At 40.5% G+C, this 14,870-nt stretch overlaps 1 protein-coding gene across 3 annotated transcripts in view; it reads left to right on the top strand.

Moving 5' to 3' along the window:
- LOC121708556 (sodium/calcium exchanger 2-like) overlaps positions 1-1,555 on the top strand; it is a 143,808-nt gene extending 142,253 nt beyond the window's left edge. For all 3 annotated transcript variants that reach the window (XM_042091290.1, XM_042091291.1, XM_042091292.1), the window contains 2 exons: positions 556-834; positions 1,057-1,555. In XM_042091290.1, coding sequence (XP_041947224.1) covers positions 556-834; positions 1,057-1,433 — 656 coding nt within the window. In that variant the 3' untranslated portion in view covers positions 1,434-1,555. The remainder of the gene's footprint in view (positions 1-555; positions 835-1,056) is intronic.
- The last annotated feature ends 13,315 nt before the right edge of the window (positions 1,556-14,870 follow it).

Raw genomic sequence — 14,870 nt, 5'->3', positions numbered from 1 at the left:
CTACTTTCACCCCTAGCTGTAAGGTAAAATATTCCAACACAATTAGCTGCAAGCACCTAACAGCAACCCAAGCACCCAACAAAAACCCAAAACAATTTTAGATACTGCCTGTGGACTTCAAGGACTGACTGATTAACATTAGACATTAAAGAAGGACTTCTAGGAGCCGGGCTTTTGTACCTTGTACATGAAAAGGATTTCACAAAGGGCGACAGTCCTGACAGAGCAGCACCTTGAGCTTTGTACATGCATATTTACTTCTATTATTACATATTAAGCTTCACTCCCCCTAGCAACATTAAAGAACTCTCCAAATGCTCCTGAATTGATCTATACACCTAAACATTATTGAATTTAAAAAAAAAAGAATTTGAACCATTGCAATTTTGCAACCATGTCATTTCCAAAGCATGAAGTCATGTAAGATGCCAACAAATATGCATCAATTGTATTGCAAGACATATATAAATAATTTAGCTACATAACTTTAATTCATTCAAAAGTTAGCACCTTCTTTATAGGAATACATTTGAAAAATAGTGTCCATGTTTCCAGGTGATGGAGAAGGTGAAGAAGGCAATGAAGGAGACCAGCTGCAACCATCTGGCTGTGACTACTGCCTGCACATCCTCACAGTATTCTGGAAGGTTCTCTTTGCCTTTGTGCCCCCTACTGGGTACTGGAAGGGCTGGGCCTGCTTCATTGTCTCAATCTGTGTGATAGGTCTTCTTACAGCTGTCATTGGAGACCTGGCCTCCCACTTTGGCTGCACTGTAGGCTTAAAGGACTCAGTCACTGCTATAGTGTTTGTGGCTCTGGGTACTTCCATACCAGGTGGGTGCCCCTTTATGGAAGACAGTGTTGTGTGGGATTAATCAACTACATGCATGCAAAAGTAAGAGGTTGGGAGTTATTGCTGGTTTGTCCTTTTTGCAAAAGTCTGTGTGATAGTATGGTATGGTGTAATGAAAATAATATAACAGTAACTTCTTGGAGAGAAATACTTGAATATTCTGTCTAGTTCATTTCCTTTTTCTTAACAATTTCCTCCCTTAGATACGTTTGCTAGTAAAGTGGCTGCTGTACAGGACCAGTATGCTGACGCTTCGGTGGGAAATGTGACGGGCAGCAATGCTGTGAACGTGTTCCTGGGCATAGGTGTAGCATGGTCAGCAGCGGCTGTCTACTGGGAAGTCAAAGGAGAAGTGTTCCGTGTGGAGCCTGGCTCTTTAGCCTTCTCGGTTACCCTCTACACCATCTTTGCCTTTGTCTGTATTGGTGTGCTAATGCTTCGACGAAAGCCAGCTGTTGGAGGAGAACTTGGGGGTCCACGGTGCTTCAGGATCTGCACAGTTTTTCTTTTCATAGGCCTGTGGTTTCTCTACATTCTTTTCTCCAGTCTGGAGGTATACTGCCACATCGCTGGCTTCTGAGTGAATGGAAGCAGAAGTGCACACAAGGACACATACACACAGATGCATGTGTAAACTTGACACTAAATGATGAGTGATATGCAATGTCACACTTTTCACTCAGAATACATATATATATATATATATATATATATATATATATATATATATATATATATATATATATATATATATATATATATATATATATATATGTGTGTGTGTGTGTGTGTGTATTTCTGATACACCAAATATTCTGCATGCTTGCACATTCGGTCATACTGCACATCTTTATGGATGTTCTTCCCAATCTACCCATTTACTTCTATTTGCACATAGGTAAAGACTATAAATACCTTATAGAAATCAGGGTTGTGCACAATTCGAATTGCAATTCTGCTTCCTGTTTGCTACCTCAGTTGAAATGCAAGTGAAATTCAAGAATTGAATTGGAATTTAAGAGCCAGTTTCAATTCAATTCTGGAATTTTGCACAAGCCTGATAGAAATGTACACACTAATACATTTGTTTGGTCAGAAGGCACAGAAGACACAAACAGGTTCATATGCTTCCTTGGGAATTTCACAGCATGGATTACAGATTAATGCAATAGTTAAAACATATTATTGGAGCAGCACAGCATCAGTTGAGAGCTCCTGGATAAGACTGTACTGGTGTTCAGTTGCATTTTGTATCAGTATTTTCATTCAGCTTTAATGACCAGGATATTTTCTTTGGGTGAAGTTACTTCCATCGCTGAGAGAAATATGCTTTTTGCAACATAAAAGGTATAGAAATATGAATATATTAATATTGAAAAATCTGATATCCTACATCCTATAGGATATTTTATATCCTATGTAACTAAGATAAGATTATTCCTTTTCCTGTTAATGATATGTTTAATATATGATATGATATATGATATGATTAATGATATGTTCCTCGACTAAATAACAGCATTCGTGGTCCACAGCAGCACAATTTCTACATACACCCAATGAGACGTAATTTATAGGTATAGACATTGGATTGATTTAAGGTCAAATAATAATAAAATAATGTAATCCTCATTAGCATAACAAATCACTATCTGTTAAATATGAGTTGAAAAACAGATGAACTTTCTAGATTCAGCTTTTCACATTAACAATGCATTTTAGACTAAGATTTAACTTAAATGAATTTATGTGATCAGAAATAATTATATTTTTAACAAATATTGCTTTCATCCCCATGCCTTCACAAGAAAGTATTTTACTTTTAACATGTATGGTACATATACTGTATGAAATGTGAAAAGGGCATTAAGTGCAAAAATCAAAGTGTTATCCAATAGGCACTTTGCAGATAGCAATAGTTGATAGTGATAGTGGTCGTTCATAATCACAGTATGAAACCTTAATCAAATTAGTATTCAGTTCAAATGCAGATATATAGGGTCTGTGATTCATTTTCAAGTCCATTCATTGAATAGCTTTTCATGGTCCCTAGCAGTACACCTTTACATTCTTGGTATACAGTGTGATTGATTCCCTTTTTGCACTTCCAAGTTCAATGCACACCAGGTGACTAGAAAGCCATGTGACAGAGAGGAACTACTGTATGCATTGAAGAAAAGTGAATGATGGGGGAGAAAATGGATTTGACAAATTCAAGCATGTGCCTTACTGTTCTCTAATTTTCATCTCAATGAAGTAAGTGCCTTGGGGAGAGTTGTAACATTTGTGTGACAGTTGTAACAGTAGCCAAGGATAAACCAAAACAAAAAAGCAATGGATGATGGTTTGAAGTTGTACTGTTTGAGATTTGCTTACAGATCAAGGGAGTCACATTTTCACAAAAGTGGCTAGCATTTCCCTTGCTGCTACTAGTACAATGATTAGTTGTATGTCACATACAAACATCATTATGGGGTTGGTGGTACTATTTCAAACAACAATACTGATATTGTACAAAGCCTTCAGTAGCCTATGTTTGCAAGAAAAACATATTTAATGAACAGTAAAACAAAATGATTGACAGAATTTTCACATTTGGGAAATTGTCCTCTCACTTGGCCTGTCTTCATTCCCACTTCATTGCAACTATTTTTCAGTAGTCTAAGCAGAGTGAGGACTATGATATAAACTGTATGTGGACAAAATACCAATACTTTTCTGATTCATTTTTTGTTGTACAATAAGGCCCCGTTGAATGATGGGCTGTTTTGTTTTATGTACAGTCTGTGCAAGTTCCAGCGTATAGTTGCATAGCCTACATAACAATTTGCTATTGTTTTGTTGAGTTAAATGAAAGGTCATAGTAACTGATTTATTTTGATGTAGTGAAGTTGCCCCCAAAGGCTATATGACAGCAGTTGTACATGCATATTCTGGTCTTACTCAAAACTGCACTGATAGCAGGTCATATTTCAAAAAGGGAACTGGCAGAACCGCTCCCTCAAAACTGTTTCCGTGAACCTTTCCACTTACCTTTTTAATCAGACACACCCAAATGAGGCACTGGGCTGCACTCTTAGGCCCTTATGTCTCGGTGTGTGTTTTGAAATTGCCAAATGAATGTGCACTAGCAATGAAACCTGTCTTTGTTGCATGTAAGGACACATGGTGCGCGTCTGCTAAATTTATGGCCCTGTATGTCTGCCTTTCTGTAATCCACTTACCCCACATTTCAGCTGTTTTACACCGTAACAGTTAACTGGCCATCTCCGTATTTATCTCCTTTCTATCTCTCTAATCAATTGTTACAAATATTTTCTTCTGTTTTCTCACTCATAGACATACTCAAGTATCCAATTCTTTCTTCGTAAGATTTCCAGGCTAATGACTCATTTAACCTATTTCAGCATGCGTCTTTTCCCTCAAACTTCTTTGAGTGGTAGAAACCATCATCCATCTGTCCTAAATCTGAACACTTTTCTGAATTCATTAATGGCACTTTGTTATGGACCTCTTGTTTAGCTCATGAAGAGATTTCATGTAGATTCACATAGAGAAACATCCTAGCAACCACCTTCTCTACCATAGCAACCATCTTGCCATGATTCCCTATATCACATTAACCAGTTAACATCACCATATCCACTACTGTTGATACCATAGAAACAACTAAGCAACCCATCTTTTGAAATCTGAAAATGTAGCTGGTGAATTATGTGATGCCACTGCATTAGCCAAAGGTATCACTAATTAATATTGCTTGCAGATTGAAATTTTTACTACACCTTCTCAATACTCCCACCCACCCCACACATCCACACAGAGCACTCTGTTACATAGTTCTAAATGTAAAAGTTGTACACGGCCTGATTCACATATACACGAGTGTATGACACAATTTTGTCAGTTCATATTAATTTTCTGTAGGGAAATTAAATTGTGAATTTTGTTTCATTCATGTTGTCCAATAAAATTACCTAAATGAGTGGATTTTGGTCTTATTAATTATGTCTGCCATGAAATAGATACAGTGCCCTACAATGACAGTCTAAAACTCATGGTCACTGGCGAATAGTTTAAACAAAATTACATCCATATTGGGTGTGGTTTAGTTATGAAATGTTATGAATCGCCCGTTGCATGGCGCAAGAAGGTAGGCTTTATGTTTCTTTATCAGTCATGTGTGTGTTTTGGGTGTAACATCCTTTAAACTAATGTCATTCCCTTTAACAGCAAGCAGCTTGACTTCAAACAGTGCATCGGTATTTTGCTGGTCACTCATGATTTTAAAGGGATCTGCTTGCACGTCAGACCGTATGGAACAGGTATTCAACTAAACCATGCTTTACTAAAACCTAGCAGAGTATAGCCTACATGCGTCTGCACTCGTCTATTATTTGAACTCATTGACAAAGTGGAACTAACTTCACCGTGGTCTCATAGTCAACGACAAAACCGTAAACAGTTACTTTTACTATTGACTGACAATAGGTTACAATCGAAAACATAGCCTGAAAAAAGCAACACTTACCCCAATAATGTTTGAATGACTGAATAAAAAAAACCTAAGGACATTTATCCTGCAGAGGAGTTTCATGCTTATGTGGCAAGTGGTATAGATTTTAGGGAGCTTGGGCCCTGATAGAATAGCTGACTTGCCACGATGGGACTTGCACGCAAAGATATAATTCAGATATCAGTATCCTTAACTCAGTTAGGCACTCAGGTTCGTAGAACTGACAGAGACATGGTTCCATAAAAAAGAAAAAATATTTTCACACTAAATTCACATACACATAAAACAGAAATAGGGCTGAGGCTTACCGGTGGGAGGGCAGTGGCTAATTAATGAGTATCCGAAGGAGGCACCCCAATCCCACATGGTTGGTCACACACACACACAAGGCAGTGATACACTCAGTAAGAGACAAATGTCACTCAAAGATGGGAACCCATCACCACCAGGAACTGCTCCCACTTTCGGCTCTCGGCACCTAAACAGAGGGGGGCGGACAAGGATTACAGACAGCACACGCTCACATATACAAAGTGTAACAAAATAAATCACAAACAAACCATAAAAGAAACAAACCGCCACACTAAGGGTCTGCAGCTTCACAGCCTCCCCTTAGTGAGGAGAAAACAAATTGAGTGCAAACAGAAAGACAATCACAAAACAAAGAGGTCCACACTTAGTTGATCAGCAGCACTAGGGAAAAAGGGACTCTGCGGCGATGGCAATTGTCAGGGAGGTAAAAAGGGGCAGGTCTTTGACGTCTGGCATAGCACAATGAGGGTTCTTGAATTTAAATAGAGCCGCAGTTGTACTGATTGGCCCATACAAGGATACAAGGAAGTTTATTGTCACATGCATATAGTTACTGGATGTAAGAAATGCAGTGAAATTATGTCTGGTGTCAGCCTATTTGAACATTTATGGGGGGGGGGGGGCACCAACAAGGAGCACCCAAGAGCAACAGGGGCAAGGAAAAACTCCCTTACCAAGGAAGAAACCTTCGGCAAATCCACGGCTCAAGGGGCTAACCCAACTGCCAGGGGTCTTGGTGTGTGTGTTGGGGGGATGACAAGGGAGATGGGATAGTGTGCTGTGTATGTGGGGAGAGGGCAGTGTGCAATATGTCATGAGACAATGTGCTGTGTATTGGGGGGGGGGGGGGGGGCAGTGTGCTGTAAGTATGTTGGGGATGTGTGTTGGAGAAGCTTCCTGATGAAATAATGTTCTGTGTATGTAGGGAAGGGGGGGGGCAGTGTACTGCAAGTATGGTGAAGGGACTTACTATTGCAAGCAGAGTACTGTATGTATGATGCATGTGAGTGATGACAGTGAACATGTGTGTGTGGGCGGGAGGGGAGTGGAGCAGTGACTGTGCGTGTGTGTAGTGTGTGTGTGTGGGTAGGTGGGGGCAGTGTGCTGTAAGTATGTAGAGGATGTATGTTGGAGAAGATCCTGAAGACAATGTGCTGTGTATGTGGGGGGGGGGGGGGGGCAGTGTACAGCAAGTATGTAGAGGAGGCTTACTGTAGCAAGCAGTGTGCTGTATGTATGTGAGGTGATGACAGTGATGATGTAAGTGTGTGTGTGTTGGTGATGGGGGTGGGGTGGGGGCAGAAAGGCTAGGCAATCAAGGACATGGGTAGATAGATGGAGGAGAAATCAAAAAAATAAATAAAAAGTTCTATGGAGATGTGCAAAAGTTGGAGAAAGTCAGATGTGTGTGTGTGTGTGTGTGTGTGTGTGTGTTTGACGTGTGATGAAATAAGAAAATAAATAAAAGGTCTGTAGCATAGGGAGAGGGATGTAAAAGTGCTAAAAGTCATGTAGGTGTGTGTGTGTGTGTGTGTGTGTGGGGGGGGGGGGGGGGGGTCAGTATAGTGTGAGTTCAGGGTTGGTGAGAAAGTCAAATATCCAGTGACACAGGGTGGTGTTCAGTCCTAAGGCCTTCATCTTTGTGACCAAGGTGAGAGGTACTATCATGTTGAATGCTGAACTAAAGTCAATGAACAGCATCCTCACATAATTCCCATTCCCCTCCTCCAGGTGAGTTAAGGTGGTGTGCATGAGGTTTGAGATGGCATCCTCGGTAGACCTGTTGGCTCTGTAAGCAAATTGGAGGGGGTCGAAGGAGGCAGGGAGGGATGAGCAGTGTTTTGAGAAGCTTGTGCGTTTTTCACAAGCTTCTCAAAACACTTCATCACTGTAGACATCAGGGCTACTGGGCGGTAGTCATTCAGACATGATGGACTTTTGTTTTTCGGTACTGGAACAATAACAGACTTCTTGAGGCAAGTAGGAAGTAGGCCCATATCTGGCTACCGCGTCACTCACAATGCAACCACCTGAGCATTAATGAAAAGTGGGCACTGCACCACTTCATTCTGCTACAATCTACCCCACACTTATGCATCGTCGCCCCGACGATGAACCTAAAAGAGCACCAAAGCCCATACGTGGCTGAGAGTAAACTACATTTCCCTACATTGACAGGGTTGTGCCTTACAATCTGGGCAAAACCAGGAGAGGGATGCTGCCCGGTCAGTAGGCCAGGCGTTTGGTACATAAAAAATAGGATGCACAGTTTGAATGGCAAGCCACCACTGCTGGCCCAACAAAACAGGGAGGGCTTGCAGTTCGGTCTTTAGGCCAACGCTGCTACCGGACAAGAGACATAGGCAAAGCCGTAGCCAGGATTTTTCAAATACCGAGAAATTTGGGCACCCCAAAATGCTAGGAGGTTCTTCCGAGCCCCCCCCCCCCCAATTTTGCCAACAACCATATATTTGTTCAGATTATAACATGTTTTGTTTATAACTTGAACCAACACACTTTTCCACAATATTATTTTTTTTAGATGCACCTGTATATCTGAGCCTTTTCCCAAATTGGCTTTGGATATTTATACTGGACCCTGCTCTATCTGTTATTAAGAATGAGCTGCTTCTCCTCATCAGTGTAGCAAATGTTGCATAATTTGCAGGGTTATAGGCTGCAGATCTTGTAGGCTACCTTCACACAGTGAGTGTCACATCTTGACTCTCACTTGGGGGGGGCCCTTCACCTATCATTTCCCTCTTATCCTCTTTCTTCTCAACTGCCTGATTTCTATCCCCTGTCTCCTGTGTTGGATTTCTTAAAACAACAAGTCTCTAAATTACTGAACAATAATTGATATAATTTGACAATAAGTAGCCTAATATTTGTGCTATGAGATAATATCCTTCACAACATTATCCATCCTATATAACATTGATATAGCTTCGTTTTCAATGCAGGTTAGCTAACTGCATCTCCACTGAATTTCAACATACATTTTCATTATTTAGCATCTCATTGGTAGCCCTAGGCCTATATTTCTTACCTTCCCTCCTTCTCTGTCTGCTCTTCTGCTGGCTTTCCAAACGTTAACTTTGTGACAGCCTTTGTTCAGGTCAGGTGAATTGAGATTAGCCTACTGCAGAAATTAACAAGACGTCAAGTTTATTTTGAAATTTATTTTTAAACTATGTGAGCTGCGTTGCGTTCGTTAATTAGTTTAGTACACAGTCCTCGACTCTACTTTCGTTTTGATATGTATGCAGTTTGCAGATGACACCACTGTAATCGGTTTAATCACAAACAAGACGAAACAGCCTACAGAAACGAAATCAACAACCTTATGAATTGGTGTAAAGGAAACAACTTGTCTCTGAATGTGTCCAAGACGAAGGAATTGATAGTTAACTTCAGGCGGAAAGAATGGTTTGAAGTAGTGATGTAGTACTCGAGTCCGGTCTCGGACTCGAGTCCAGTCTCGAGACCAATTTCTGCTTTCTCGGTCTCGTCTCGGACTCGTTCCTTCAAAGACTCGGTCTTGACTCGGTCTCGGACCACAGTGGGAGGAGAAGGACTCGTAATTTCAGACCGAGTCCTCGAGACCAACGCATTTTTTATGTTCATATAAAAAAACAGACAACACATAACAACAATAATAATAAAATGCAATGTTGACCGGCATTATTTAAAAATGACATCCCATGGTGCAATGCAAAGATACTGCCGTCAGAGCCGTTTATTTATTTCTATGGCTCTGCTGCCGGTGAGTGTCTGTAGGTCAGCATAGTCCATATTAGGACGTTAAAACTGCTCCTCTAAACAATTCCCAATCTAGCTTAGTCTGTAGGCCTAACTGTTGATTATTAACTGGAGTGATATTAAATTATGAATATTAAAACTGAACATTTTTTATAGTCTTGGTCTCGACTCGGTCTCGACTCCTAAAGGACTCGGTCTCGACTCGGACTTGCTTCCTCAAAGACTCGGTCTTGACTCGGACTCGACTGTATTTGAAAACCAACAGACTCGGTCTCGACTCGGTCTCGACCCTTCAAAGACTCGGTCTTGACTCGGACTCGGCATAGGCGGTCTCGTCCCCATCACTAGTTTGAAGCCATTAACATCAATGGTGAGACAGTGGAGAGGGTGATAGACTTTAAGTTCCTGGGCGTTACCATCTCAGAAGACCTCACCTGGGACAGTCACACTCAGCACACTGTAAAAAAAGGCCAACAACGTCTGTACCACCTCAGACGATTGAGAAAGTTTGGTATGCGACCCAAGATCCTAAGGTCTTTTTACAGAGGCACCATTGAGAGCATCTTGACTGGGACCATAACCGCATGGTATGGGAACTGCTCTCAATACAATAGGAAAGCACTTCAGAGAGTTGTGCGTACAGCACAGACCATATGCGGCTGTGACCTACCCTCCATACTGGAGTTATTTGAGGGAAGATGCATTAGGAAGGCAAAAAAAATCTTGAATGATCCTAGTCATCCCAACCATGAACTATTTGAGCTATTACCATCTGGCAAACGATATAGAAGCTTGAAAGCTCGTACCACCAGACTCCGAAGTAGTTTCTTTCACCAAGCAATTAGATTGCTGAACTCATGCTGAAGACAAGGCACTTTTTTTAATTAATTTTTTTTTTTTTTTCCCTACACACACACACACACACACACACACCCCCTTTCATTTATTTATTTTTTGAGGAGAAAAAAACACAACGAATTTTACTCTATTATAAACCTATAATGAGATGTAATAAAAGAAATCTTGAATCTTGAATCTTGATATGTAGGTAGGCGATCACGTGACGGTCCGTTGATGCAAAGATAATTGTCTCGTCGGCTAGGCCTATTTGTAGCCTACTTAATAAATCAAACGAAACGTAAAGAAAAAAATACCGAGGACATGACCTCGGTGTCCTCTATGGTAGCTACGGCCATGGACATAGGGGGAAGGCTTGCAGTTTGGTAAGGCCAACGCTGCTATCAGGACAAGACAATGGTGGGCTTGCAGTAGGGTGACCACCGCCATGACACTGAAAATGAGGACACTTGTGCCCAAAAGTTAGGACAAAGGTCCAAAAGTTACATTATTTATTAACATTTGTTGTTGTTTTTTCACATTAGTCAGTTATTTCCAACATTCCCATACTTACAATTACATAACATTAGTTTTGTGTGTGTGTGTGTGTTTTATTTCCTGGCAGATCTGGCTTTCTCTTTGTGCCTGTCTGTAAGAGCGTGCCTCTATGACACTCTTACCCCTGGAGCTGACATCAATATCTGTTTCACAGTTTACAAAATGCATGGTATGCATCTGTCCTGCTTTTGGTAGCAAAGTGGTGTTCAGAATACCATGCAGGGTTGAAAGACGTTTCGCCATATGCAACTTAAGGCTCAGCAACGGTGTTCATTCATTCAATCACGAAGGAGTTGTCGCATTGACTGCTTCGCGAAAAGGATCGGTGGAGTTTTGTGATGTCCCGTGCTACGGTTGTGGCGGAGGTAACAGAGATGAGTAGCTTACAGAGGCCTTGAAATGAGGCATAGGCTAGCCTATAGGCTTCATGACATGCGGACAGATGGCCACTCATGACAAAAATCCGGACAAATGTCCAAAAAGGAGGACACACTCTCTCTGTCCGGACAGAGAGCTCAAAAACCGGACTGTCCGGACAAAATCCGGACAGATGGCCTCCCTAGCTTGCAGTTTGGTAGGCCAACACTGCTACCGGACAAAACACACAGGGAGGGATGACAGCCTGTGGCTAGTGGGACAGACTGCAAAACACTAATGACCAAACTGCAAGCCCACCATTGTCTTGTCCTGGTAGCAGCGATGACTTTGTGCAATGGTGCAGGCTCACCTTCTGCAGCTGGACGCAAGAAAGACCAAGGAGATGGTGGTGGATTTCAGGAGATCTAAGCTACCTATGCTGCCAGTCTCCATTGAAGGGGTCAATGTGGAATTGGTCAGCATATAGGCCTATAAACACCTGCGGATACACATGGACAATGAACTGGGACTGGGCAGCCAACACTGCTGTGCTGTATCGGAAAGGGCAGAGTCGGCTTTACTTCCTGAGGAGGCTGCAGTCATTCAATGTCTGCAGTAAGCTCCTCTGGATGTTTTACTAGTCAGTCATTGCCAGTGTCCTCTTTTATGCTGTGGTGTGCTGGGGAGGCAGCATTAAGAAGAGGGATGCTGGGCGACTGAACAGTCTGGTAAGGAAAGCTGGCTCTGTTGTTGGCATTGAGCTGGAGTCACTAACAAGAACTGCAGAGAAACGGACCATGAGTAGGTTGCTGGACAATGACCGCCACCCACTACACATCACGCTCAATAAACAGAAGAACATGTTCAGTGGCAGATTTCTGTCACTGTCATGCTCAACAGACAGGTTGAGGAGGTCCTTTGGTCCTTCCAATACTACACAAAAGGGAAGAAATGGACTTTTCAGCACGAGCCTCTCTGCCCCTACCATTATATCTTTGTCTGCTGTACACCTATATTAGCCCTCCTACACAATCTGGATTGTGGTCATAACATCTACATCTACACAACTTATTCCCTGTTATATATTGTTCTTACAGTATATTATTTTTTCTTCTTTCTTTACTTGTTTGTCAAGCAATTCTATTATGTTTACATTCTTGTCTTTTCATAGTCATAGTTAATATTTAATAATATGCAAAGCTATTGCACTGTTCAATCCCTACACTATTCACTTTTGCACTACCACCATTGCACACAGTGAGAGATAGATAGATAGATACAGTAGATAGGTACCATGATAAGATATGGTAGAGCCATACCTATCTATCTATCTATCTACTTCAGTAGAGGTGCCAAAGTCAACGTCTGGTAGTACTCTCACTGTGTCCTGTTTTCAAAATACAAATTGATTTTGTTCTCTTCTTTTTTTTGTTTTTGTTCCTTGTTGACTAATGCCTTGCCTAGAAGCACAATAGTTCTCTGAAGTTCATTGCACAAGATTAATTCCATGCTAACCCATCGGTTAACGACCTTGGGTTCAGTGTTTGTCCTTCCAGTGTTTATTTGAAATGGGCCTACCCTGTCAGTGTTTTGAGCACTCAATTGTACAGCCTCAGTGCACATACACCGGATCAAAACATCTCTATTATTGATGTTAATTTAGCCCTTTCGTGCCAGTGCCAAACATTCGATTTTTGGTGCTGGATGACCTCCTCACACAAAAAACTTGTTTCTTGAGTATAATACATACCATCAATGGGATATACATACCATTTTAATCAGAATGATCAGTTCTATGAAATTATGTAAAATACATATGGTAATGTTGATATAGTAATGAACAGTGTTTGAAAATCCTCTCCAAATGTATATCCAAAGTTTGTCAACAAGATAGAGAAACTATAGAGTGTATGGCATGTTCAGCAAGTTGTGGGTCATTTAACAAAAAAAATTGAATTGGAATATCCTTAACCTTTCAGAAGTTATGATAAATTTAGTGATCAGTGTGAAACAATGCAGGACACGGGATTTACAATGTTGACAGAATTCACATTCTCTCTCTCACCAACAACATGAAAGTATGCATAAAAAACTAATTATGAAGTTAGACACAATGGTTTAGATTTATTTGGTCTATAAGAATAAACCATTTATTTGTTTATAAGCAAATGATACAGTTATAAGAATAACATTAAAAAAACATACATAACCAGTAATACAGGAAGTAAATATACTGTATACTGTATATATTTATTTAAGACAATTTCGGAATAGAGACATAAAATACATTTGATTCAACAGATACAACTTCCTTATATAAATAAGTATAATAGGAAAACTATATACATATAAATTTATGAAAATTATTTATGAAAAGCTAGGAATACCAGTCGAGAAAAATGCGTTCAGTAGGCCTACTTGCCAATATCACCAAGTGCACATACACCAAAACATCCTTGAAGAAGCAAATCCCTGCGAAATCTGGGCGACCTTGCAATTTTGTCCAAACATCGTAGTTTCCCATGAAGTTTCACCTACCACAACAGTCCCTAGCACAGAATATTGAGCCAGATGCCACACTCACTTCTGCAGACACCAGAGACTGCCCTATAAGTTCCTCTGCAGTTTTGATGACAATAAATAGAAGGTTAATGGTCTGCTTACTTGCATCTCTCAACCTGGTGTTGCTAACCTACCTAGGCTATGAAAGTAAGTTAATTTAGGCCTACTTGGTTTACTGACATTTGAGTAGGCTATGCAACCAATTGGCAAACTTTTACATCTGGAGATGTCCTTGTTAGCTCATGTCATGTTTGCTTGTGGGCCTCGAGTTTGTGTAGTGCTTACCAAAATCATAGAAATTAATAACATTGCAAGACATTTATCTCTTCTATGATCCAAGAATGATTTCATTCAAGTTATTTTGTAACATTTATTTTAACTAATGACATAGTTAATAGCTAATCACATTAATAGGCATATCAAGAAGATCAGTGTGATTTTGGTCTTCCCTCAAGTAAAAAAAAATGTAAAAAATCGCAACTATTTTTTATTGCAATTTTCACTTCCTCCCACAATTTCTTCGCAACAAACTTCCATTGCAATGTTGAATGAATGAATGAATGAATGATTGGACAGATGAATGAGTTTATTGTTTGTACCCAAAGGGTGTGGTAAGAAGCTACAGCTTATATCCGCCCCCCTTCTCACATTTTAAAAGTAACAAATAAATTGTCATAGAAAAAAATGACAAGACAAGAAAGATAAAATAAATTATAGACAAGAAAGACCAAATAAATTATAAAGAGAAAAAAAAGCACATATACTCTTACCCAGATAACTTCCTACTTATATGCATACATACAGTGTGTTTGCATAATGCATGCAAACAATTCCCTATCTATATACATACATATACGTACCCGCCTATACCCTAAAGCAGTGGTCCCCAAACTACGGCCCGCCACCTCATTTTGGGTGGCCCCCCAAAACATGTCCGTGGTATATAGCATCCGGCCCGCACGGGAGTACGACATCGTCAAACTATCCTCCGTAATTTCCCCCATTCATTCTCTATGGCGTGTCTTAACAGTACACATGTAATACTCTTTTTGTCCACTGCTGGTTGTTTTGGCGCTGTTTTGCGTTTGCCATAGAAAACGGAATGAAGTAGGC

Source organism: Alosa sapidissima, chromosome 5 (genome assembly GCF_018492685.1).
Source record: "Alosa sapidissima isolate fAloSap1 chromosome 5, fAloSap1.pri, whole genome shotgun sequence".
In the NCBI taxonomy this organism is placed as follows: Eukaryota; Metazoa; Chordata; class Actinopteri; order Clupeiformes; family Clupeidae; genus Alosa; species Alosa sapidissima.
The sequence above is the reverse complement of the archived record's forward strand: the minus strand, read 5'-3'. Positions and strand labels throughout refer to the sequence as shown.